General features: G+C 55.5%; 1 protein-coding gene across 1 annotated transcript in view; it reads left to right on the top strand.

Annotated features, from left to right (window-relative positions):
* The window catches only part of LOC140411410 (kin of IRRE-like protein 1), a 349,823-nt gene extending 324,658 nt beyond the window's left edge, over nt 1–25,165 (top strand). The window contains exons 3-7 of the mRNA XM_072500519.1: nt 5,488–5,637; nt 7,173–7,330; nt 9,717–9,867; nt 12,023–12,128; nt 24,961–25,165. Of these exons, the coding sequence (XP_072356620.1) occupies nt 5,488–5,637; nt 7,173–7,330; nt 9,717–9,867; nt 12,023–12,128; nt 24,961–25,165 (770 nt within the window). The remainder of the gene's footprint in view (nt 1–5,487; nt 5,638–7,172; nt 7,331–9,716; nt 9,868–12,022; nt 12,129–24,960) is intronic.
* The last annotated feature ends 790 nt before the right edge of the window (nt 25,166–25,955 follow it).

Genomic DNA, 25,955 nt, shown 5'->3' with positions numbered 1-25,955 from the left:
GTAGAGGGAGCTTTACTCTGTATCTAACACTGTGCTGCACCTGTCCTGGGAGAGTTTGATGGGGACAGTGTAGAGGGAGCTTTACTCTGTATCTAACCCCATGCTGTACCTATCATGGGAGTGTTTGATGGGGAGTGTTGAGGGAGCTTTACTCTGTATCTAACCCTGTGCTGTACCTGTCCTGGGAATGTTTGATGGGGACAGTGTGGAGGGAGCTTTATCCTGTATCTAACCCCGTGCTGTACCTGTCCTGGGAGTGTTTGATGGGGACAGTGTCGAGGGAGCTTTACTCTGTATCTAACCCCGTGCTGTACCTGTCCTGGGAGTGTTTGATGGGGACAGTGTCGAGGGAGCTTTACTCTGTATCTCACGCTGTGCTGTACCTGTCCTGGGAATGTTTAATGGGGACAGTGTAGAGGGAGCTTTCCTCTGCATCTATCCCCGTGCTGTACCAGTCCTGGGAATGTTTGATGGGGACAGTGTCGAGGCAGCTTTACTCTGTATCTAACCCCGCGCTGTACCTGTCCTGGGAATGTTTGATGGTGAGTGTCGAGGGAGCTTTACTCTGTATCTAACCCTGTGCTGTACCTGTCCTGGGAATGTTTGATGGGGACAGTGTCTAGCGAGCTTTACTCTGTATCTAGCCCCATGGTGTACCTGTCCTGGGAATGTTTGATGGGGACAGTGTCGAGGAAGCTTTACTCTGTATCTAACCCGGTGCTGTACCTGTCCTGGGAGTGTTTGATGGGGACTGTGTCGAGGGAGCTTTACTCTGTATCTAACCCCGTGCTGTACCTGTCCTGGGAATGTTTGATGGGGACAATGTGGAGGGAGCTTTACTCTGTATCTAACCCTGTGCTGTACCTGTCCTGGGAGTGTTTGATGGGGACAGTGTAGATGGAGCTTTACTCTGTATCTAACCCCGTGCTGTACCTGTCCTGGGAGTGTTTGATGGGGACAGTTTAGAGGGAGCTTTACTCTGTATCTAACCCCGTGCTGTACCTGTCCTGGGAGTGTTTGATGGGGATAGTACAGAGGGAGCTGGACTCTGTATCTAATACCGTGCTGTACCTGTCCTGGGTGTGTTTGATGGGGACAGTGCAGAGGGAGCTGGACTCTGTATCTAACCCCGTGCTGTACCTGTCCTGGGAGTGTTTGATGGGGACAGTTTAGAGGGAGCTTTAATCTGTATCTAACCCTGTGCTGTACCTGTCCTGGGAGTGTTGATTGGGGACAGTGAAGAGGGAGCTTTACTCTGTATCTAACCCCGTGCTGTGCCTGTCCTGGGAGTGTTTGATGGGGACAGTGTAGATGGAGCTTTACTCTGTATCTAACCCCGTGCTGTACCTGTCCTGGGAGTTTTTGATGGGGACAGTGCAGAGGGAGCTTTACTCTGTATCTAACCCCGTGCTGTACCTGCCCTGGGAGTGTTTGATGGGGATAGTACAGAGGGAGCTGGACTCTGTATCTAACACCGTGCTGTACCTGTCCTGGGAGTGTTTGATGGGGACAGTGCAGAGGGAGCTGGACTCTGTATCTAACACCGTGCTGTACCTGTCCTGGGAGTGTTTGATGGGGACAGTGTAGATGGAGCTTTACTCTGTATCTAACCCCGTGCTGTACCTGTCCTGGGAGTGTTTGATGGGGACAGTGTAGATGGAGTTTTACTCTGTATCTAACCCCGTGCTGTACCTGTCCTGGGAGTGTTTGATGGGGACAGTGTAGAGGGAGCTTTACTCTGTATCTAACCCTGTGCTGTACCTGTCCTGGGAGTGTTTGATGGGGACAGTTTAGAGGGAGCTTTACTCTGTATCTAACCCCGTGCTGTACCTGTCCTGGGAGTTTTTGATGGGGATAGTACAGAGGGAGCTGGACTCTGTATCTAACACCGTGCTGTACCTGTCCTAGGAGTGTTTGATGGGGACAGTGCAGAGGGAGCTGGACTCTGTATCTAACCCCGTGCTGTACCTGTCCTGGGAGTGTTTGATGGGGACAGTGTAGAGGGAGCTGGACTCTGTATCTAACCCCGTGCGGTACCTTTCCTGGGAGTGTTTGATGGGGACAGTGCAGAGGGAGCTGGACTCTGTATCTAACCCCGCGCTGTACCTGTCCTGGGAATGTTTGATGGTGAGTGTCGAGGGAGCTTTACTCTGTATCTAACCCTGTGCTGTACCTGTCCTGGGAGTGTTTGATGGGGACAGTGTAGAGGGAGCTTTACTCTGTATCTAACCCATGCTGTACCTGTCCTGGGAGTGTTTGATGGGGACAGTGTCGAGGGAGCTTTACTCTGTATCTAACCCCGTGCTGTACCTGTCCTGGGAATGTTTGATGGGGACAATGTGGAGGGAGCTTTACTCTGTATCTAACCCTGTGCTGTACCTGTCCTGGGAGTGTTTGATGGGGACAGTGTCGAGGGAGCTTTACTCTGTATCTAACCCCCTGCTGTACCTGTCCTGGGAGTGTTTGATGGGGACAGTGAAGAGGGAGCTTTACTCTGTATCTAACCCCGTGCTGTACCTGTCCTGGGAGTGTTTGATGGGGACAGTGTAGAGGGAGCTTTACTCTGTACCTAACCCCACACTGTACCTTTCCTGGGAGTGTTTGATGGGGACAGTGTCGAGGGAGCTTTACTCTGTATCTAACCCCGTGCTGCACGTGTCCTGGGAGTGATTGATGGGGACAGTGTAGAGGGAGCTTTACTCTGTATCTAACACTGTGCTGCACTTGTCCTGGGAGTGTTTGATGGGGACTGTGTAGAGGGAGCTTTACTCTGTATCTAACACTGTGCTGCACCTGTCCTGGGAGAGTTTGATGGGGACAGTGTAGAGGGAGCTTTACTCTGTATCTAACCCCATGCTGTACCTATCATGGGAGTGTTTGATGGGGAGTGTTGAGGGAGCTTTACTCTGTATCTAACCCTGTGCTGTACCTGTCCTGGGAATGTTTGATGGGGACAGTGTGGAGGGAGCTTTATCCTGTATCTAACCCCGTGCTGTACCTGTCCTGGGAGTGTTTGATGGGGACAGTGTCGAGGGAGCTTTACTCTGTATCTAACCCCGTGCTGTACCTGTCCTGGGAGTGTTTGATGGGGACAGTGTCGAGGGAGCTTTACTCTGTATCTAACGCTGTGCTGTACCTGTCCTGGGAATGTTTAATGGGGACAGTGTAGAGGGAGCTTTCCTCTGCATCTATCCCCGTGCTGTACCAGTCCTGGGAATGTTTGATGGGGACAGTGTCGAGGCAGCTTTACTCTGTATCTAACCCCGCGCTGTACCTGTCCTGGGAATGTTTGATGGTGAGTGTCGAGGGAGCTTTACTCTGTATCTAACCCTGTGCTGTACCTGTCCTGGGAATGTTTGATGGGGACAGTGTCTAGCGAGCTTTACTCTGTATCTAGCCCCATGGTGTACCTGTCCTGGGAATGTTTGATGGGGACAGTGTCGAGGAAGCTTTACTCTGTATCTAACCCGGTGCTGTACCTGTCCTGGGAGTGTTTGATGGGGACAGTGTCGAGGGAGCTTTACTCTGTATCTAACCCCGTGGTGTACCTGTCCTGGGAATGTTTGATGGGGACAATGTGGAGGGAGCTTTACTCTGTATCTAACCCTGTGCTGTACCTGTCCTGGGAGTGTTTGATGGGGACAGTGTAGATGGAGCTTTACTCTGTATCTAACCCCGTGCTGTACCTGTCCTGGGAGTGTTTGATGGGGACAGTTTAGAGGGAGCTTTACTCTGTATCTAACCCCGTGCTGTACCTGTCCTGGGAGTGTTTGATGGGGATAGTACAGAGGGAGCTGGACTCTGTATCTAATACCGTGCTGTACCTGTCCTGGGTGTGTTTGATGGGGACAGTGCAGAGGGAGCTGGACTCTGTATCTAACCCCGTGCTGTACCTGTCCTGGGAGTGTTTGATGGGGACAGTTTAGAGGGAGCTTTAATCTGTATCTAACCCTGTGCTGTACCTGTCCTGGGAGTGTTGATTGGGGACAGTGAAGAGGGAGCTTTACTCTGTATCTAACCCCGTGCTGTGCCTGTCCTGGGAGTGTTTGATGGGGACAGTGTAGATGGAGCTTTACTCTGTATCTAACCCCGTGCTGTACCTGTCCTGGGAGTTTTTGATGGGGACAGTGCAGAGGGAGCTTTACTCTGTATCTAACCCCGTGCTGTACCTGCCCTGGGAGTGTTTGATGGGGATAGTACAGAGGGAGCTGGACTCTGTATCTAACACCGTGCTGTACCTGTCCTGGGAGTGTTTGATGGGGACAGTGCAGAGGGAGCTGGACTCTGTATCTAACACCGTGCTGTACCTGTCCTGGGAGTGTTTGATGGGGACAGTGTAGATGGAGCTTTACTCTGTATCTAACCCCGTGCTGTACCTGTCCTGGGAGTGTTTGATGGGGACAGTGTAGATGGAGTTTTACTCTGTATCTAACCCCGTGCTGTACCTGTCCTGGGAGTGTTTGATGGGGACAGTGTAGAGGGAGCTTTACTCTGTATCTAACCCTGTGCTGTACCTGTCCTGGGAGTGTTTGATGGGGACAGTTTAGAGGGAGCTTTACTCTGTATCTAACCCCGTGCTGTACCTGTCCTGGGAGTTTTTGATGGGGATAGTACAGAGGGAGCTGGACTCTGTATCTAACACCGTGCTGTACCTGTCCTAGGAGTGTTTGATGGGGACAGTGCAGAGGGAGCTGGACTCTGTATCTAACCCCGTGCTGTACCTGTCCTGGGAGTGTTTGATGGGGACAGTGTAGAGGGAGCTGGACTCTGTATCTAACCCCGTGCGGTACCTTTCCTGGGAGTGTTTGATGGGGACAGTGCAGAGGGAGCTGGACTCTGTATCTAACCCCGTGATGTCCCTGTCCTGGGAGTATTTGATGGGGACAGTGTAGAGGGAGCTTTACTCTGTATCTAACCCCGTGCTGTACCTGTCCTGGGAGTGTTTGATGGGGACAGTGTAGATGGAGCTTTACTCTGTATCTAACCCCGTGCTGTACCTGTCCTGGGAGTGTTTGATGGGGACAGTGTAGAGGGAGCTGGACTCTGTATCTAACCCCGTGCTGTACCTGTCCTGGGAGTGTTTGATGGGGACAGTGTAGAGGGAGCTTTACTCTGTATCTAACCCTTTGCTGTACCTGTCCTGGGAGTGTTTGATGGGGACAGTTTAGAGGGAGCTTTACTCTGTATCTAACCCCATGCTGTACCTGTCCTGGGAGTGTTTGATGGGGACAGTGTAGAGGGAGCTTTACTCTGTATCGAACCCCGTGCTGTACCTATCCTGGGAGTGTTTGATGGGGACAGTGTGGAGGGAGCTTTACTCTGTATCTAACCCCGTGCTGTATCTGTCCTGGGAGCGTTTGATGGGGACAGTGTAGAGGGAGCTTTACTCTGTATCTAACCCCATGCTGTACCTGTCCTGGGAGTGTTTGATGGGGACAGTGTAGAGGGAGCTTTAGTCTGTATCTAACCCAGGTGCCTATTTTGCAGCGTGGCCTCGATATCGAATTCTGGGAGACAAGGACAAGGGTGTTTATGACCTCGAGATCCAGGACGCAGAGCTCTCGGATGATGCGGATTACGAATGTCAGGCAACCGAGGTTGCCCTTCGGTCTAATCGCGCTACACTCACTGTACTGAGTAAGTTCCAGGACATTGAGGACACTCTTTCCTGTGAAACAAATTCTGTATCTTAGATCATGCAAAATGATCGCTGCGTCCCGTTCATCCATTAATCCAACCACAACAACCCTCGTTATCTCCATAACCTCCTCCAGCCCCTACAACCCTCCCTATCTCTGTAACCTCCTCCAGCCCCTACAACCCTCCCTATCTCTGTAACCTCCTCCAACCCCTACAGCCCTCCCTATCTCTGTAACCTCCTCCAGCCCCTACAACCCTCCCTATCTCTGTAACTTCCTCCAACCCCTACAGCCCTCCCTATCTCTGTAACCTCCTCCAGCCCCAACAACTCTCCCGTTCTCTGCAACATCCACCAGCCTGCATACCCCTCCCTATCTCTGTAACCTCCTCCAGCCCCTACAACCCTCCCTATCTCCATAACCTCCTCCAGCCCCAACAACTCTCCCTTTCTCTGCAACATCCACCAGCCCCTACAAACCTCCCTATCTCTGTAACCTCCTCCATCCCCTCCAACCCTCCCTATCTCTGTAACCTCCTCCAGCCCCTTCAACCCTCCCTATCTCTGTAACCTCCTCCAGCTCCCAGACCCCTCCCTATCTCTGTAACCTCCTCCAGCCCCTACAACCCTCCCTACTTCTGCAACATCCTCCAGCCTGCATACCCCTCCCTATCTCTGTAACCTCCTCCATCCCCTACAACCCTCCGTACCTCTGTAACCTCTTCCAGCCCCTACAACCTCCCTTTCTCTGTAACCTCCTCCAGCTCCCAGACTCCTCCCTATCTCTGTAACCTCCTCCAGCCCCTACAACCCTCCCTACTTCTGCAATCTCCTCCAGCCTGCATAACCCTCCCTATCTCTGTAACCCCCTCCAGCCCCTACAACCCTCCCTACTTCTGCAATCTCCTCCAGCCTGCATAACCCTCCCTATCTCTGTCACCTCCTCCAGCCCCTACAACCCTCCCTACCTCTGTAACCTCTTCCAGCCCCTACAACCCTCCCTACCTCTGTAACCTCCTCCAGCCCCCATACTCCTCCCCATGTCTGTAACCTCCCCCAGCCCCCATACCCCTCCCTACCTCTGTAACCTCTAATTGCAGCCTCTTTCCCATCGCTCACTATTTGCAGACGTACCTTCAGCTGCCTGAGGGCCCTAAACCCTGGAATGCCCTCTGCAAACCTCTCTCTTCCTTCCTCCCTGTCTCTCGCTATCTTTCCACAACTCACTCCCTCTCTCCCCTCTCTGTCTCTGTCTCTTGTGCTCTCCCTCCCTCTCTCTCGTTCTACCTCCTCTCTTTCCCAGACTCTTTGAAGCCAATCTGCCTTGTCTCTCCTATCTGATTCCGCGGTGGGACGTTAATTCTGATAGAGTTCCGGTGAGAAGCTTTGTGACCTTCCCCCACATTGCTGGTTGAAGATTGCTGTTTCCCATGCGGGATTGAGTGTTGGTGAATAGTGGGATGTATCCCAGTGTGTGAGTACAGTCTGGAGTTCTCGATGTCTCTCTAACTGTGTGGATCTCTCCTGTTCCTAGTCCCTCCCAGTGACCCAGTCATCGATGGCGCTCCAGAGATCTTGCTGAGGGCTGGCACTTTGTACAATCTGACGTGTCGCGTTCAGGGGGCCAAGCCGGCAGCTGCCATTACCTGGTACAGTGATGGACAACAGCAGGACGGAGCAACTTCAACACATGTACATGCAAGCAGAGATCCCTCATCTCTTCACCTGACTATCTCTCCCCCTCCCTCACTGTCTGTCTCTGTCTTCCTCTCCCTCCCTTTGTGTCTCTCCCTGTCTGTGTCTCTCTCTGTCTCTTCTCCCCCTGCCTCTCTCTCAACGTCCCCCTCCCATCTTACTGACTGGGTCCCACCTCGCTCTCCCCATCACCTTCCCCGTCACCCTCTCCCTGCCTCCCTCTCCCTGTATCGCTTTCCCTGTCTCTCTAGCCTTGTCTCTCTCTCCCTCCTGTCTCCCTTGCCCTGTGATACACTATCAATTACCACAAAGACGAGGGTAGTGGAATAATCGAGGCTTTATTGAGCAAAGATGTGCCTCCTGTAGCTGCTACCAGAATGGCTGCAGCACCGCGTGCACACACATTTATACACCACCTACTGGGCGGAGCCAGCAGGCAGGGATTTACCATGTACCTCTAGTAAATGAGTCTTACCGTAATACATATAATACTGCTAGTGGTGACTACCACATTCACCCCCTGTTAAAAAAAGAGTCCGGCGGGGGTGGTGGAAAACATTACAAGTTCAGTCTGTCGGGGGCCTTGACCCTCCTCTGCGATCGCCTCAGTCCTGGCGGTGATGTGGGCCACAACCTGTGACTCGGGAGTGTGTTGTCCTCGTCACCCCTGAGTGGATCCAGTGGGAGGACGGATCCTACTGGGGCGGGGGCTGTGGTGAGGTTCGCTGGAGGGAGGGTGAGTGGCGCAGGGGTGAATGAGGCAACTGGGGGGGCGGTGTCAGGTCGGGGGTCGTGGGTGGGGATCCAGCGGGTGCCAGGTCCCGGAGGGAGACTGTGTCTTGGCGCCCGTCGGGGTGTGCCACGTAGGCGTACAGCGGGTTCACGTGTAGGAGGTGGACCTTTTGGACCAAGAGGTCCAACTTGTGGGTCCGCACATGTTTCCGGAGGAGGTCTGGTCCAGGAACTGTCAGCCATGTTGGGAGCGAGACCCTGGAGGTGGACTTCCTGGGGAAGGCAAACACACGTTCGCGAGGGGTCTTGTTAGTCGCGGTGCAATGGAGCAATCAGATGGAGTGGAGTGCGTCGGGGAGGACCTCCTGCCAGGAGACTGGGCGATGTTTAGACCACAAGGCCAGCAGGATGGCCTTCCAGACCGTCCTGTTCTCCCTCCCCACCTGCCCGTTTCCCCGGGGGTTGTCGCTGGTCGTCCTGCTCGAGGCGATGCCCCTGCTGAGCAGGAACTGACGCAGCTCATCGCTCATAAAAGAGTATCCCCGATCGCTGTGGATGTAGGTGGGGAAACCGAACAGAGTGAAGATGCTGTGGAGGGCTTTGATTACCGTGGCAGAAGTCATATCGGGGCATGGGATGGCGAAGGGGAACTGGCAGTACTCGCCAATCACGTTCAGGAAGTACGTGTTGCTGCCGGTGGAGGGGAGGGGCCCTTTGAAGTCAATACTGAGGCGTTCAAAGAGGCGGGAGGCCTTCACCAGGTGCGCTCGATCTGGCCGGTAGAAGTGCGGCTTGCACTCTGTGCAGACTTGGCAGTCTCTGGTGACGGTCCTGACCTCCTCAATGGAGTAGGACAGGTTGCGGGCCTTGATGAAATGGAAGAACGGGGTGACCCCCGGGTGGCAGGGGTCATAGTGGAGAGCCCGGAGTCGGTCCACTTGTGCGCTGGCACATGTACCGCGGGTTAGGGCATCAGGGGGCTCATTGAGCTTCCCTGGGCGATACAAGATCTCATAGTTATAGGTGGAGAGCTCGATCTTCCACCTCAAGATCTTGTCATTTAAAAAAATCTTTGCTCAATAAATTGATGCACTATCAATTACCACAAAGACGAGAGTAGTGAATAATCGAGGCTTTATTGAGCAAAGATGTGGTGCCTCCAGTAGCTGCTACCAGAATGGCTGCAGACCAGCGAGCACACACATTTATACACCACCTACTGGGCGGAGCCAGCAGGCAGGGATTTACCCATGTACCTCTAGTATACGGGCAGTGCCGTAATACATGTAATACAACTAGTGGTGACTACCACATCCTGTCTCCCTCCCCCTGTCTCCCTCTGTGTGTGTGTCTTTCTCTGTCTCTGTGTTTCTTTCTCTCTCTGTCTGTCTCTCCCTCCCCTGTCTCTCCCTCCCCCTGTCTCTCCCTCCCCCGGACTCCCTCCCCCGGTCTCCCTCCCTGTCTCCCTCCCCCTGTTTCGCTCTCTCTGGCTCTCTCGCTCTGTGTGTGTGTGTCTCTGTGTTTCTTTCTCCCTGTCTCCCTCTCCCCTCCTCTCTCTATCTCTGTCTCTGTGTCTATCTGTCTCCCTCTCCCCTCCTCTCTCTCTCTCTCCCTCAGCAGTAACCCTGTGATCATCTTCCCTCCCTCCCAGGCTCTGATGGACGATGGAAAGCGCGGAACGACAGTCAGCGTCCTGACCTTCTCCCCCACGGACCGGGACATTGGTCGTGAGTTCATCTGTAGAACCAGCAACGAAGCATTGCCGGCAGGGAAAGAGAGCCGAGTCAGACTCAACGTCCACCGTAAGCGAGGGAGAGGAGGGAGGAAGAGAGAGAGAGGGAGAGTGAGCGACGGAGTGAGAGAGAGACGGAGTGAGAGAGAGCAAGAGAGAGAGAGAGGGAGTGAGTAGGATAGAGAGAGATGGGGTGAGAGAGAGAAACAGAGGGGGAGAGAGAGGGAGATGGTGAGAGAGAGAGATGGAGTGAGTGGGAGAGAGAGAGATGGAGTGAGAGAGAGACAGAGGGGGGGGAGAGTGGGAGACGGTGAGAGAGAGAGATGGAGTGAGTGGGAGAGAGAGAGAGAGATGGAGTGAGAGAGAGAGAGGGGGAGACGGTGAGAGAGAGAGACAGAGTGAGTGGGAGATGGAGTCAGAGAGAGACAGGGGGGGAGAGAGGGAGACGGTGAGAGAGAGAGTGACGGAGTGAGTGGGAGAGAGAGACATGGAGTAAGAGAGAGACGGGGGGGAGAGGGAGACCGTGAGAGAGAGAGAGACGGAGTGTGTGGGAGAGAGAGAGATTGAGAGAGAGAGCAGGAGGGGGAGAGAGAAGGAGACGGTGAGAGAGAGAGATGGAGTGAGTGGGAGAGAGAGAGATGGAGTGAGAGTGAGACAGAGGGGGAGAGAGAGGGAGATGGTGAGAGAGAGACGGAGTGAGTGGGAGAGAGAGAGATGGAGTGAGAGAGAGACAGAGGGGGAGAGAGAGGGAGACGGCTAGAGAAAGAGACGGAGTGAGTGGGAGAGAGAGAGATGGAGTCAGAGAGAGACGGGGGGGGGAGAGGGAGACGGTGAGAGAGAGAGACTGAGTGAGTGGGAGAGAGAGAGATGGAGTCAGAGAGAGACGGGGGGGGGGAGAGGGAGATGGTGAGAGAGAGAGAGACGGAGTGAGTGGGGGAGAGAGAGATGGAGTAAGAGAGAGACGGGGGGGAAGAGAGAGGGAGATGGTGAGAGAGAGGGATGGAGTGAGTGGGAGAGAGAGAGATGGAGTGAGAGAGAGACAGAGGGGGTGAGAGAGAGATGGAGTGAGTGGGAGAGAGAGAGATGGAGTAAGAGAGAGACAGAGGGGGGAGACGGTGAGAGAGAGAGACGGAGTGAGTGGGAGAGAGAGAAATGGAGTGAGAGAGAGACAGAGGGGGGAGAGATGGAGTGAGTGGGAGAGAGAGAGATGGAGTGAGTGGGAGAGAGACAGAGGGGGAGAGAGAGGGAGACGGAGGGGGGGAGACGGTGAGAGAGTACAAGGGACCTTCCTGTTCAATCGTTATTACCCGTCTTTTATTTTGCTGTTATTATTTGGATCGACGGGTGATGAGTGGACATGTATCTTTAAGAGAGCCAGGATGTTGTTCTCTCTCGAACGACGGAGGCTGAGGGGCGGCCTGAAAGAAGTTTATAAAACTATTTGGGGTACAGATAGGGTGAACAGTTGGAGGCTTTTTCCCAGGGCAGAAATGACAATTACAAGGGGACACAAGTTCAAGGTGAGGGGGGATAGGTTCAGTGGAGATGTGCGGGGGAAGTTTTTACACAGAGGGTGGTGGTGGCCTGGAAAGCACTGCCCCGTGAGGTGGTTGAGGCAGATACGTTAGCGACCTTTAAGACTTACCTGGATAGGGACATGAACAGACGGAGTATAGAAGGATACAGGCGGTTGGTCTAGATCGGACACGTGATCGGCGCAGGCTTGGAGGGTCGAAGGGCCTGTTCCTCTGCTGTGTTGTTCTTTGTTTCTGTGTTTGTAAGTTTTGTATCACCAACCGCCAGCTCATGGCCCCGCTGCAGATAGAGTGAGACCGGAGATAGTGGGGGAGAGAAAGGTGGGGTGAAAGAGAGATGGAATGAGAATGATTTAACATGAGTGATTGGGAATTGAAAGCTGTCTCGATCTACAATTGCTGATTGCTCAGCTCTCCATTAATGGCCTTTGCTGTTCTGAGTAACCTTTTGTATCCCTCCCTCTCTCCCTTCTCCCTCTCACTGTCTCTGCCTCTCCTGCTCCCTGTTCCTCTCTATGGCCCTCTTGCTCTGTGTCTCTCTCAATTTTCTCCCTACCTCTCACACTGTCCCTGTCCCTTTCTGTCTCTCCTCTCGATCTCTCTATGTCTCTCCTGTCTCGTGATTTTGCCCTGTCTTTACCCTATGCCGCACACTCGATCTCTCACACTCTCCCACCTTCGTCCCCTCAGATGTGCCGAGTGTCACGTTGTCCATTCACCCACAGAAGGTCCGTGAGGGGGACCGTGTTGTCTTCACCTGCACAGTGAGCGCTAACCCAGCAATCAAGAACTACAGGTCAGCAAAGCCTCTCCTCTTCACTCAGCCATTACATAGCGACACTACCGCTGACTGACTGACCAGGCAGCATGACACATAGCAAGCATCAGGTCCATTCCCTCTACATTTCCCGACAATTCCCTCTCATATCCTTTGCCCCAGAGCTCTACATCCAACCCATGCCAATCCCACTGCCCTGCTGCCTCTCCATAGTCCTGTATCAATCCCTAAACTAATCCCACTGCCCCACTCTCTCTCCACAGCCCTGTATCAATCCCCAAACTAATTCCACTGCCCAGCTCTCTCCCCATAGCCCTGTATCAATCCCTAAACTAATCTCACTGCCCTGCTCTCTCCCCATAGCCCTGTATCAATCCCCAAACGAATCCCACTGCCCCGCTCTCACCCCACAGCCCTGTATCAATCCCCAAACTAATCCCACTGCCCTGCTCTCTCCCCATATCCCTGTATCAATCCCCAAACTAATCCCACTGCCCCACTCTCTCCCCATATCCCTGTATCAATCCCTAAACTAATCTCACTGCCCTGCTCTCTCCCCATAGCCCTGTATCAATCCCCAAACGAATCCCACTGCCCCGCTCTCACCCCACAGCCCTGTATCAATCCCCAAACTAATCCCACTGCCCTGCTCTCTCCCCATATCCCTGTATCAATCCCCAAACTAATCCCACTGTCCCACTCTCTCCCCACAGCCCTGTATCAATCCCCAAACTAGTCCCACTGCCCTGCTCTCTCCCCATAGTCCTGTATCAATCCCCAAACTAATCCCACTGCCCTGCTCTCTCCCCACAGCCCTGTATCAATCCCCAAACTAGTCCCACTGCCCTGCTCTCTCCCCAGTCCTGTATCAATCCCCAAACGAATCCCACTGCCCTGCTCTCTCCCCATAGCCCTGTATCAATCCCCAAACTAATCCCACTGCCCTGCTCTCTCCCCATAGCCCTGTATCAATCCCCAAACTAATCCCACTGCCCTGCTCTCTCCCCATAGCCCTGTATCAATCCCCAAACTAATCCCACTGCCCTGCTCTCTCCCCATAGCCCTGTATCAATCCCCAAACTAATCCCACTGCCCTGCTCTCTCCCCATAGCCCTGTTTCAATCCCCAAACTAATCCCACTGCCCTGCTCTCTCCCCATAGCCGTGTATCAATCCCCAAACTAGTCCCACTGCCCTGCTCTCACCCCATAGCCCTGTATCAATCCCCAAACTAATCACACTGCCCCACTCTCTCCTCACATCCCCGTATCAATTCTCAAACTAATCCCACTGCCCCACTCTCTCCCCATAGCCCTATATCAATCCCCAAACTAATCCCTCTGCCCCACTCTCTCCCCATTGCCCTGTATCAATCCCTAAACGAATCCCACTGCCCTGCTCTCTCCCCATAGCCATGTATCAATCCCCAAACTAAGCACACTGCCCGACTCTCTCCCCATAGCCCTGTATCAATCCCCAAACTAATCCCTCTGCCCCACTCTCTCCCCATAGCCTTGTATCAATCCCCAAACTAATCCCACTGTCCCATCTCTCCCGCTGGAGGTAAAGGCTGCTGGGACGGCATTGGTTCTTATAACCCGCCTCTCAGGACGGGCCTATGTACATTGCCCAATTGTAGACCCTGCGGTCTAGCCAATGGTTATTCCTCTCTCTGGTACCGCAATACCTGGTATTACCACATTCACCCCCTGTTAAAAAAAGAGCCAGCGGGGTGATGGCCAGTATTACTGTCGCCTTTTCATGGTAGGACCAGGTATTGCAGGTACCATGCTATCGAGGGTTGCGGAGAAAGTTCTTGCGTTGTTAATTTTCTTCATGGTGCTGCAATCAGACGATCGGGCGGCCTGGTCGTCCTACTGGAGCGTCTACGTTTTGGCGGCGATCCTGGTGAGGGTCCCGGCAGTAGTGACTCCGGGAACGTGGTGTCTTCCTCCCAGGCAGTTTCGTCACCCCTAGTCGGCGCTGTAAGGTCGAAAGATGGGCAGAAGGAAGGGCTGCCTGTCGGGGGCGTCGGTGCCTGCTCGGCTCCGGGTCGGGGTTCTGGCGGCAGTACTGACCGTCCGGTCAGGTACCGGGGGGGGGGGGGGGGGGGGGGCGGGGGCGGGGGGAGTGGCTCGGGCGCGCGTGGTGCTCCGGCGGGCGCCAGGTCCCGGAGGGAGACCGTATCTTGGCGTCCGTTGGGGAACGCTATGTAGGTGTACTGGGGGTTGGCATGCAGCAGGTGGACCCTTTCGACCAGCGGGTCCGACTTGTGCGCCCTCACATGTTTCCGCAGCAGGATGGGTCCGGGTGTCGCTAGCCAGGTTGGGAGCGAGGTCCCCGAGGAGGACTTCCTGGGGAAAACAAGGAGACGTTCATGAGGTGTCTGGTTCGTGGTAGTACATAGTAGTAACCGAATGGAGTGCAGGGCCACTGGGAGGACTTCTTGCCAGCGGGAGACTGGGAGATTCCTGGACCGAAGGGCCAGCAGGACGGTCTTCCAGACCGTTCCGTTCTCCCTTTCTACCTGCCCGTTTCCCCGGGGGTTGTAGCTGGTCGTCCTGCTCGAGGCGATGCCTTTGCTAAGCAGGAACTGGCGCAGCTCGTCGCTCATAAAGGAGGACCCCCTATCACTGTGGATGTATGCGGGGAAACCGAACAGTGTAAAAATAGTTTGGAGTGCCTTGATGACGGTGGTTGTGGTCATATCCGGGCAGGGGATGGCGAATGGGAACCGGGAGTACTCATCAATCACGTTCAGGAAATACGTGTTGCGGTCGGGGGAGGGGGCCTTTGAAGTCCATGCTGAGGCGTTCAAAGGGACGGGAAGCCTTGATCAGATGCGCCCTCTCTGGTCGGTAGAAGTGCGGTTTGCACTCAGCGCAGATTTGGCAGTCCCTGGTGACAGTCCTGACCTCCTCGATGGAGTAGGGCAGGTTGCGGGTCTTGATGAAGTGGAAGAAACGAGTGACCCCCGGGTGGCAGAGGTCCTCGTGGAGGGCTCGGAGGCGGTCTACTTGTGCGGTGGCACAAGTGCCGCGGGATAGGGCATCAGGAGGCTCGTTCAGCTTCTCGGGACGATACAAGATCTCGTAATTGAAGGTGGAGTGTTCGATCCTCCACCGCAAGATCTTGTCGTTCTTAATCTTGCCCCGCTGTGCATTATCGAACATGAAGGCCACCGACCGTTGGTCTGTGAGGAGAGTGAATCTCCTGCCGGCCAGGTAATGCACAGTGCATTAATCCAGTGCCGCACAGCTTCCACTATGGCCTGGGCCTCCTTTTCGACCGAGGAGTGGCGAATTTCGGAGGCATGGAGAGTGCGAGAGAAGAAAGCCACGGGCCTGCCTGCTTGGTTGAGGGTGGCGGCCAGAGCTATGTCAGACGCGTCGCTCTCGACCTGGAAGGGGAGGGACTCGTTGATGGCGCGCATCGTGGCCTTTGCAATGTCCGCTTTGATGCGGCAGAAGGTCTGGCGGGCCTCTGTTGACAGGGGGAAGGTTGTGGATTGGATTAGGGGTCGAGCCTTGTCTGCGTAATTAGGGAGCCATTGTGCATAGTAGCTAAAGAAGCCGAGACAGCGCTTTAGGGCCTTGGGGCAGTGAGGGAAGGGGAACTCCATAAGGGGGCGCATGCGTTCGGGGTCGGGGCCTATGACTCCATTTCGCACTACGTAGCCTAGGATAGCTAGACGGTCGGTGCTAAACACACATTTCTCCTTATTGTAGGTCAGATTCAGGAGGTGCGCGGTCTGGAGAAATTTACGGAGATTGGTGTCGTGGTCCTGCTGGTCATGGCCGCAGATGGTGACGTTGTTAAGATACGGGAACGTTGCGTGTAAGCCGTACCGGTCAACCATTTGGTCCACCTCACGCTGGAAGACCGAGACCCCGTTTGTGATACCGAAGGGAACCCTTAAAAAGTGGTAGAGCCCCCCATCTGCTTTGAAGGCAGTGTACTGGCGGTCGCTATTACGGAGGGGTAGCTGGTGGTAGGCAGACTTGAGATCCACCGTGGAGAAGACCTTGTATTGCGCGATCCTGTTTACCAGGTCGGCTATACGGGGGAGAGGGTACGCGTCCAGTTGCGTAAACCTGTTGATGGTCTGGCTATAGTCGATGACCATCCTATGCTTCTCCCCGGTCTTTACCACCACTACTTGAGCCCTCCAGGGGCTGTTGCTTGCTTCGATGACCCCTTCCTTCAGTAGCCTTTGGACCTCGGACCTGATGAAGGTCCGGTCCTGGGCGCTGTACAGTCTGCTCCTGGTGGCAACGGGTTTGCAATCCGGGGTGAGGTTCGCAAACAGGGAAGGCGGGTCGACCTTAAGGGTCGCGAGGCCGCAAACAGTAAGGGGGGGAATAGGGCCGCCAAATTTAAAAGTAAGGCTTTGTAGGTGGCACTGGAAATCCAGTCCCAGAAGGGTGGCTGCGCAGAGGTGCGGCAGCACGTATAGGCGGAAATTGCGGAATTCCCTGCCTTGGACGGTGAGGTTCGCGAGGCAGAACCCCTTTATCTCCACTGCATGTGACCCGGAGGCCAGGGAGATCCTTTGTTGGGTGGGATAGGTGACCAGAGAACAGCGCCTTACCGTGTCGGGGTGGACGAAGCTCTCCGTGCTCCCGGAGTCGATGAGGCATGACATCACGTGGCCGTTGATGCTGATCGTCGTGGTGGCCTTTGCTAGCGTTCGGGCCCGACTCTGGTCCAGGGTAATGGAGGCCAGCTACAACAAGGAGTGAAGATCGGGCAGCGCGTAACCAGCCGCGCTGGAGGCTTGAGGCCCCATCCAAGATGGCGCCAGCCATGGATCGCATGTGGAGTCCGGGGACACGGAAGATGGCGGCGGGGAGGAGCAAACTGGCGGCGCACGCTGCTCCAGCGTGGCGGAGGCCAGCTGCAGCAAAGGGTTTTGGTCCGGCAGCGAGTAGCCAGCTGTGCTGGGGGCTTGAGGCCCCATCCAAGATGGCGCCGGCCATGGATCGCACGTGGAGTCCGGGGACTCCGGAGATGGTGGCAGGGAGGAGTAAACTGGCGGCGCATGCTGCTCCAGTGTGGCAGAGGCCAGCTGCAGCAAGGGGTTTTGGTCCGGCAGCGAGTAGCCAGCCGTGCTGGGGGCTTGAGGCCCCATCCAAAATGGCGCCGGCCATGGATCGCACGTGGAGTCCGGGGACTCCGGAGATGGTGGCAGGGAGGAGTAAACTGGCGGCACATGCTGCTCCAGTGTGGCAGAGGCCAGCTGCAGCAAGGGGTTTTGGTCCGGCAGCGCGTAGCCAGCGGCGCTGGGGGCTTGAGGCCCCATCCAAGATGGCACCGGCCAGGGATCGCCCATGGAGTTCAGGGACGGAGACACCGACGATTGGACCGACGAGGGACAAAATGGCTGCGCGTACTCCTCCAGCATGGTTGCCGGGGGGAAGAATGGCCGCAGCTGCGACGCTGCCTGGCGGGGCAGAGGCTGTGGTGGGCGTTGGGCCGGCGGGGCAGGGAAAAGGGAGTGCAGCGGTGGGCCTGGGACGGTCGGGACGTGGAAGAACGGCTGTGGTTGCGCAGCGGGCGGCTGGAGGAATGGCTGAGGGTAGTCGCTGGACACCGCGTTCACCGCGCGAGCGAGGCAGACCGCGGCATAGTGGCCTTTCTTGCCGCACCCTTTGCAGGTGACGGTGCGGGCCGGGCAGCGCGCGCGCGGGTGATTCGCCTGGCCGCAGAAGAAGCAGCGTTGGCCGGCGGCGGTAGCGGGGTGCCTTGCCGCGCAGGCCTGCGGAGTTAGCGGGTAAGTCTGGGGGTTAGGCGGGTAAGTCTGGGAGGCTGCCGGGGCGGGGTGCCACGCAGCCCAGGGGGGCGCGGTGCGCGCGGGGGCGTATGCCAGGGCGTTTTTGTACGCCACGTCCATGGATCCTGCCAGGGCCCGGGCCTCGGTGAGGCCCAGCATCTCCATTTCAAGCAGCCTTCGTGGGAGATCATACCTGCCACGAAAGGGTCTCGAATTAAAAGTTTGGAGTGCTCGTTCGCCGTCACCGCTGGGCAGCCGCAGTTTTGGCCCAGCACGATCAGCGCCCTGTAGAAATCTTCTAGCGTCTCATCTGGACTCTGCCGTCTCGTTGCCAGCAGGTGACGGGCGTAGACCTGATTAAGTGGGCGAATGTAGTGTCCTTCCAGCAGTTCCATGGCTTTATCAAAGTTCGCCGCCCATTCGATCAGGGGGTAGATCGCCGGGCTGACCCGCGAGCGTTTGAGGCGGATTTTCTGCCTTTCCGTGGGGGTGTCGGCAGCCGTCTCGAGGTAGCTCTGGAAGCGCGCCAGCCAATGCTTAAAAATCGCGGCGGAGTTTTCTGCGTGCGGGCTGAGCTGAAGGCTTGATGCGGAGATCCATCCTTCAAAAGTACTTATCTGATTAAATTGACGCACAATCAATACGCTTGAGTCCCCGTGGAGTCATATCGATTCAGCTTTAATCAGATAGAACTGTAGCCAGCAGCGAAGTTACAGAAGTGAAGGCTGCTGGGACGGCATTGGTTCTAATACCCCGCCTCTCAGGGCGGGGCTATGTACATTGCCCAATGGTAGACCCCGCGATCTAGCCAATGGTTATTCCTCTCTCTGGTACCGCAATACCTGGTATTACCACACACTGCCCCGCTCTCTCCCCATAGCCCTGTATCAATCCCTAAACTAATCCCACTGCCCCGCTCTCTCCCCATAGCCCTGTATCAATCCCTAAACTAATCCCACTGCCCCGCTCTCTCCCCATAGCCCTGTATCAATCCCCAAACCAATCCCACTGCCCAGCTCTCTCCCCATAGCCCAGTATCAATCCCCAAACTATTCCCTCTTCCCCCTAGCCCTGTATCAATCCTCAAACTAATCCCACTGCCCCACTCTCCCCATCACCCTGTATCAATCCCCAAACTAATCCCACTGTCCCACTCTCCCCCCAAAGCCCTGAATCAATCCCCAAACTAATCCCACTGCCCCGCCCTCTCCCCATAGCCCTGTATCAATCCCGAAACAAATCCCACTGCCCCAACCTCTCCCCATAGCCCTGTATCAATCCCTAAACAAATCCCACTGCCCCACTCTCTCCCCATAGCCCTGTATCAATCCCCAAACTAATCCCACTTCCCCACTCTCCCCATAGACCTGTTTCAATTGCTAAACAAATCCCACTGCCCCACTCTCTCTCCAGAGCCCTGTACCAATGCCCACACTAATCGCACTGCCCTGCTCTCTCCCCATGGCCCTGTATCAATCCCCAAACCAATCCCACTGCCCTGCTCTCTCCCCATAGCCCTGTATCAATCCCCAACGTATTCCCACTGCCCTGCTCTCTCCCCATAGCCCTGTATCAATCCCCAACGTATTCCCACTGCCCTGCTCTCTCCCCATAGCCCTGTATCAATCCCCAAACTAGTCCCACTCTCTCCCCATAGTCCTGTATCAATCCCCAAACTAATCCCACTGCCCCACTCTCTCCCCATAGCCCTGTATCAATCCCCAAACTAATCCCACTGCCCCACTCTCTCCCCATAGCCCTGTATCAATCCCCAAACTAATCCCACTGCCCCACTCTCTCCCCATAGCCCTGTATCAATCCCCAAACTAATCCCACTGCCCCACTCTCTCCCCATATCCCTGTATCAATCCCTAAACTAATCCCACTGCCCCGCTCCCTCCCCATAGCCCTGTATCAATCCCCAAACTATTTTCACTGCCCCACTCTCCCCATAGCCCTGTATCAATCCCCAAACTAATTCCACTGACCCGCTCGCTCCCCATAGCCCTGTATCAATCCCCAAACCAATCCCACTGCCCTGCTCTCTCCCCATAGCCCAGTATCAATCCCCAAACTATTCCCACTGACCTGCCCTCTCCCCCTAGCCCTGTATCAATCCCCAAACTAATCCCACTGTCCCACTCTCTCCCCAAAGCCCTGAATCAATCCGCAAACTAATCCCACTGCCCCGCCCTCTCCCCATAGCCCTGTATCAATCCCGAAACAAATCCCACTGCCCCACCCTTTCCCCATAGCCCTGTATCAATCCCTAAACAAATCCCACTGCCCCACTCTCTCCCCATAGCCCTGTATCAATCCCCAAACTAATCCCACTTCCCCACTCTCCCCATAGACCTGTTTCAATTGCTAAACAAATCCCACTGCCCCACTCTCTCTCCAGAGCCCTGTACCAATGCCCACACTAATCGCACTGCCCTGCTCTCTCCCCATAGCCCTGTATCAATCCCCAAACTATTCCCACTGCCCCACACTCTCCCCATAGCCCTGTATCAACCCCCAAACTATTCCCACTGCCCTGCTCTCTCCCCATAGCCCTGTATCAATCCCAAAACTAATCCCACTCTCTCCCCATAGTCCTGTATCAATCCCCAAACTAATCCCACTGCCCCACTCTCTCCCTATAGCCCTGTATCAATCCCCAAACTAATCCCACTGCCCCACTCTCTCCCCATATCCCTGTATCAATCCCTAAACTAATCCCACTGCCCCGCTCCCTCCCCATAGCCCTGTATCAATCCCCAAACTATTTTCACTGCCCTGCTCTCTCCCCATAGCCCTGTATCAATCCCCAAACTATTGCCACTGCCCTGCTCTCTCCCCATAGCCCTGTATCAATCCCCAAACTAGTCCCACTATCTCCCCATAGTCCTGTATCAATCCCCAAACTAATCCCACTGCCCCACTCTCTCCCCATAGCCCTGTATCAATCCCCAAACTAATCCCACTGCCCCACTCTCTCCCCATATCCCTGTATCAATCCCCAATCTATTCCCACTGCCCCACACTCTCCCCATAGCCCTGTATCAACCCCCAAACTATTCCCACTGCACTGCTCTCTCCCCATAGCCCTGTATCAATCCCAAAACTAGTCCCACTCTCTCCCCATAGTCCTGTATCAATCCCCAAACTAATCCCACTGCCCCACTCTCTCCCCATAGCCCTGTATCAATCCCCAAACTAATCCCACTGCCCCACTCTCTCCCCATATACCTGTATCAATCCCTAAACTAATCCCACTGCCCCGCTCCCTCCCCATAGCCCTGTATCAATCCCCAAACTATTTTCACTGCCCTGCTCTCTCCCCATAGCCCTGTATCAATTCCCAAACTAATCCAACTGCCCTGCTCTCTCCCCATAGCCCTGTATCAATCCCCAAACTATTCCAACTGCCCTGCTCTCTCCCCATAGCCCTGTATCAATTCCCAAACTAATCCCACTGCCCCACTCTCTCCCCATAGCCCTGTATGAATCCCCAAACTAATCCCACTGCCCCACTCTCTCCCCGTAGCCCTGTATCAATCCCCAAACTAGTCCCACTCTCTCGCCATAGTCCTGTATCAATCCCCAAACTAATCCCACTGCCCCACTCTCTCCCCATAGCCCTGTATCAATCCCCAAACTAATCCCACTGCCCCATTCTCACCCCATATCCCTGTATCAATCCCTAAACTAATCCCACTGCCCCGCTCCCTCCCCATAGCCCTGTATCAATCCCCAAACTAATCCCACTGCCCCACTCTCTCTCCCATAGCCCTGTATCAATCCCCAAACTAATCCCACTGACCCACTCTCTCTCTCCATAGCCCTGTATCAATCCCCAAACTAATCTCACTGCCCTGCTCTCTCTCCATAACCCTGTATCAATCCCCAAACTAATCCGACTGTCCCTCTCTCTCCCCATAGCCCTGTATCAATCCCCAAACTAATTCCACTGCCCCACTCTCTCCCCGTAGCCCTGTATCAATCCCCAAACTAATCCCACTGTCCTGCCCGCTCCCCATAGTCCTGTACCAATCCCCAAACTAATCCCACTGCCCCGCTCTCCTCATATCCTCTTGTGCCGCCTCTGCTGGACACTGATCTGCCTCCTGTTTGTCACTGGAGGGTTTATTCGGTTCCCAACAGTACGTAGGGGTGACTAAATTGACATCTCCCAGAATCCTCCTCTGCCACCTCCACTGCAGCACTCCCTCAATACTGACTCTCTGACAGTGCAGCACTCCCTCAGTACTGACCCTCTGACAGTGCAGCACTCCCTCAGTACTGACCCTCTGACAGTGCAGCACTCCCTCAGTACTGACTCTCTGACAGTGCAGCACTCCCTCAGTACTGACCCTCTGACAGTGCAGCATTCCCACAGTACTGACCCTCTGACAATGCAGCACTCTCTCAGTACTGACCTTCTGACAGTGCAGCACTCCCTCAGTACTGACCCTCTGACAGTGCAGCACTCCCTCAGTACTGACCCTCTGACAATGCAGCACTCTCTCAGTACTGACCTTCTGACAGTGCAGCACTCCCTCAGTATTGACCCACTGACAGTGCAGCACTCCCTCAGTACTGACCCCCTGACAGTTCAGCACTGCCTCGGTACTGACCCTCTGACAGTGCAGCACTCCCTCCGTACTGACCCTCTGACAGTGCAGCACTCCCTCAGCACTGACCCTCTGACAGTGCAGCACTCCCTCAGTACTGACCATCTGACAGTGCAGCACTCCCTCAGTACTGACCCTCTGACAGTGCAGCACTCTCTCAGTACTGACCCTCTGACAGTGCAGCACTCCCTCAGCTCTGACCCTCTGACAGTGCAGCACTCCCTCAGTACTGACCCACTGACAGTGCAGCACTCCCTCAGTACTGACCCTCTGACAGTGCCGCGCTCCCTCAGTACTGACCCTCTGACAGTGCAGCACTCCCTCAGTACTGACCCTCTGACAGTGCAGCGCTCCCTCAGTACTGACCCTCTGACAGTGCAGCGCTCCCTCAGTACTGACCTGACAGTGCAGCACTCCCTCAGTACTGACCCTCTGACAGTGCAGCGCTCCCTCCGTACTGACGCTCAGACGCTGGGATTAGAGTGAGGTTTAAATACTGGCGAAGTAAATGAGGGCGATTTCCCCTGCTGGCCAGCTTTGCTATCTCACAGAGACGTGCCAAATGGCCTCTTTACCGTCACCTGTCAGTATTTTGTGATTTCGCTCTCCCTATCTCCCTCAGCCCCGTGTTTACAACCTGTTCCCCAGGTCAGCTGGGTGAGGTACACAAGCAACATAACCTGGTGAGACCGTGATCTGAGGAGCCCATTCTGTCCCTTCCTGAATGAAGCTGTCCTGCATTTCTGTAATTGGCTCCTTAGTTAACTTGAACTGAACAATTTAACTCTTTCCTCCCCTCCATTGGTCTCTCTCTCTCTCTCTTTGCATCTCTCTATCTCTGCCATTCTCTTTCCCTCTTTTTCCTCTGGCTCTCTTTCACTACTGTCCCTCTTATCCCTCTGTCCCTCTTATCCTCCTGTCCCTCTTATCCCCCTGTCCCTCTTATCCCTCTGTCCCTCTTATCCCCCTGTCCCTCTTATCCCCCTGTCCCTCTTATCCCCCTGTCCCTCTTATCCCCCTGTCCCTCTTATCCCTCTGTCCCTCTGTCCCTCTTATCCCTCTGTCTCTCGCTCTCCCCGTCTCTCTCGCTCTCCCCGTCTCTCTCGCTCCCCCCGTCTCTCTCGCTCCCCCCGTATGGCTCGCTTTCCCCGTCTCTCTCGCTCTCCCCGTCTCTCTCGCTCCCCCCGTATGGCTCGCTTTCCCCGTCTCTCTCGCTTTCCCCGTCTCTCTCGCTCCCCCCGTATGGCTCGCTTTCCCCGTCTCTCTCACTCTCCCCGTCTCTCTCGCTCTCCCCGTCTCTATTGCTCCTCCTGTCTCTCTCGCTCTCCCTGTCTCTCTCGCTCTCCCCATCTCTCTCCTCTCCCCGTCTCTCTCCTCCCCCGTCTCTCTTGCTCTCCCCATCTCTCTCCCTCCCCCTGTCTCTGTCGCTCTCCCTGTCTCTGTCGCTCTTCCCCCCTGTCTCACTCCCCCTGTCTCTCTCACTCTCCCCATCTGTCGCACTCCCCTGTCTCTCTCACTCCCGCTGTCTCTCTCACACCCCCGTCTCTCTCGCTCTCTCTGTCTCTCGCTCCTCCTGTCTTTCACTGTCCTGTTCCTCATTCACGGTCTTGTGCTCCTCTGTCTCTCTCTCTCTTTCTCTCTCTGACTTTCCATGACTCTGTCTCTCTCTCTCTCTCTTTGTGTCTCTCTCTTTCCCTGTCCATCTGTCTCTCTCTCGGTGTCTCTCTCTCTCTGTCTCTGAGTTCCTGTTCACTCTCTCTCCGCTTCCCTCTCTCCCTCCCACCCTTTCCCTCTCTCCCTCCCACCCTTTCCCTCTCTCCCTCCCACCCTTTCCCTCCCACCCTTTCCCTCTCTCCCTCCCACCCTTTCCCTCTCTCCCTCCCACCCTTTCCCTCTCTCCCTCCCACCCTTTCCCTCTCTCCCTCCCACCCTTTCCCTCTCTCCCTCCCACCCTTTCCCTCTCTCCCTCCCACCCTTTCCCTCTCTCCCTCCCACCCTTTCCCTCTCTCCCTCCCACCCTTTCCCTCTCTCCCTCCCACCCTTTCCCTCTCTCCCTCCCACCCTTTCCCTCTCTCCCTCCCACCCTTTCCCTCTCTCCCTCCCACCCTTTCCCTCTCTCCCTCCCACCCTTTCCCTCTCTCCCTCCCACCCTTTCCCTCTCTCCCTCCCACCCTTTCCCTCTCTCCCTCCCACCCTTTCCCTCTCTCCCTCCCACCCTTTCCCTCTCTCCCTCCCACCCTTTCCCTCTCTCCCTCCCACCCTTTCCCTCTCTCCCTCCCACCCTTTCCCTCTCTCCCTCCCACCCTTTCCCTCTCTCCCTCCCACCCTTTCCCTCTCTCCCTCCCACCCTTTCCCTCTCTCCCTCCCACCCTTTCCCTCTCTCTCCACCCGCTCTCTGTCTGTCTGTCTCTCTCTCTCTGCCCCCCTCCCTCCCTCCCTCTGTGTCTCTCATCTCCCTCCAGGTGGGCAAAGGGTGGCATTCTGATTGGTGGAGCTCGGGGAGATGTGTATGAGACAGCCGTTGATCACACCTACTTCACGGAGCCAGTTTCCTGTGAGGTGGAGAACGCTGTCGGCAACACCAACGTCAGCTCCTTGGTTGATGTCCAATGTGAGTACCGCAACACCTCGCTCCCCAAGCCTTCTCCCCCAATCCCCCTCCCCTAAACCCCTCCCCCAATCCCCCTCCCCTAATCCCCTCCCAGTCCCCTATCCCCCTATCCCCTCCCCCAATCCCCCTCCCCTAAACCCCTCCCCCAATCCCCGTCCACCAATCCCCGTCCCCCCAATCCCCCAAGCTCCCTCTCTCCAATCCCCTCCCCTCCCCCCAATCCCCCTCTCCCCAGCCCCCTCTCCCCCAATCCCCCTCCCCCCCCAATCCCCCTCCCCTAATCCCCCTCCCCCAATCCCCCTAATCCCCCTCCCCCAATCCCCATCCACCAATCCCCCTCTCCCCAATCCCCCTCCAAACCCCCCTCCCCTCTAAACGCCCTTTCCGCCAATCTCCACCCCCCCCCAATTCCCATCCATGGGATGGCACAGTGGTTAGCACTGCTGCTCACAGTGCTGGGGACCCAAGTTCAATTCCGGCCTCGGGTGACTGTGCGGAGTCTGCATGTTCTCCCCGTGTCTGCGTGGGTTTCCTCCGGGTGCTCCGGTTTCCTCCCACAGGCAGAGGGATTGAGTTCCAGAGTCATGAGGTCATGTTGCAGCTGTACAAAACTCTGGTGCGGCCGCATTTGGAGTATTGCCTACAGTTCTGGTCACTTCATTATAGGAAGGACGTGGAAGCTTTGGAGCGGGTGCAGAGGAGATTTACCAGGATGTTGCCTGGTATGGAGGGAAAATCTTATGAGGAAAGGCTGAGGGACTTGAGGCTGTTTTCATTAGAGAGAAGAAGGTTAAGAGGTGACTTAATTGAGGCAGACAAGATGATCAGAGGATTGGATAGGGTGGA

This window comes from Scyliorhinus torazame, chromosome 4, assembly GCF_047496885.1.
Source record: "Scyliorhinus torazame isolate Kashiwa2021f chromosome 4, sScyTor2.1, whole genome shotgun sequence".
In the NCBI taxonomy this organism is placed as follows: Eukaryota; Metazoa; Chordata; class Chondrichthyes; order Carcharhiniformes; family Scyliorhinidae; genus Scyliorhinus; species Scyliorhinus torazame.
This window is presented reverse-complemented; position numbering and strand designations above follow the sequence as displayed.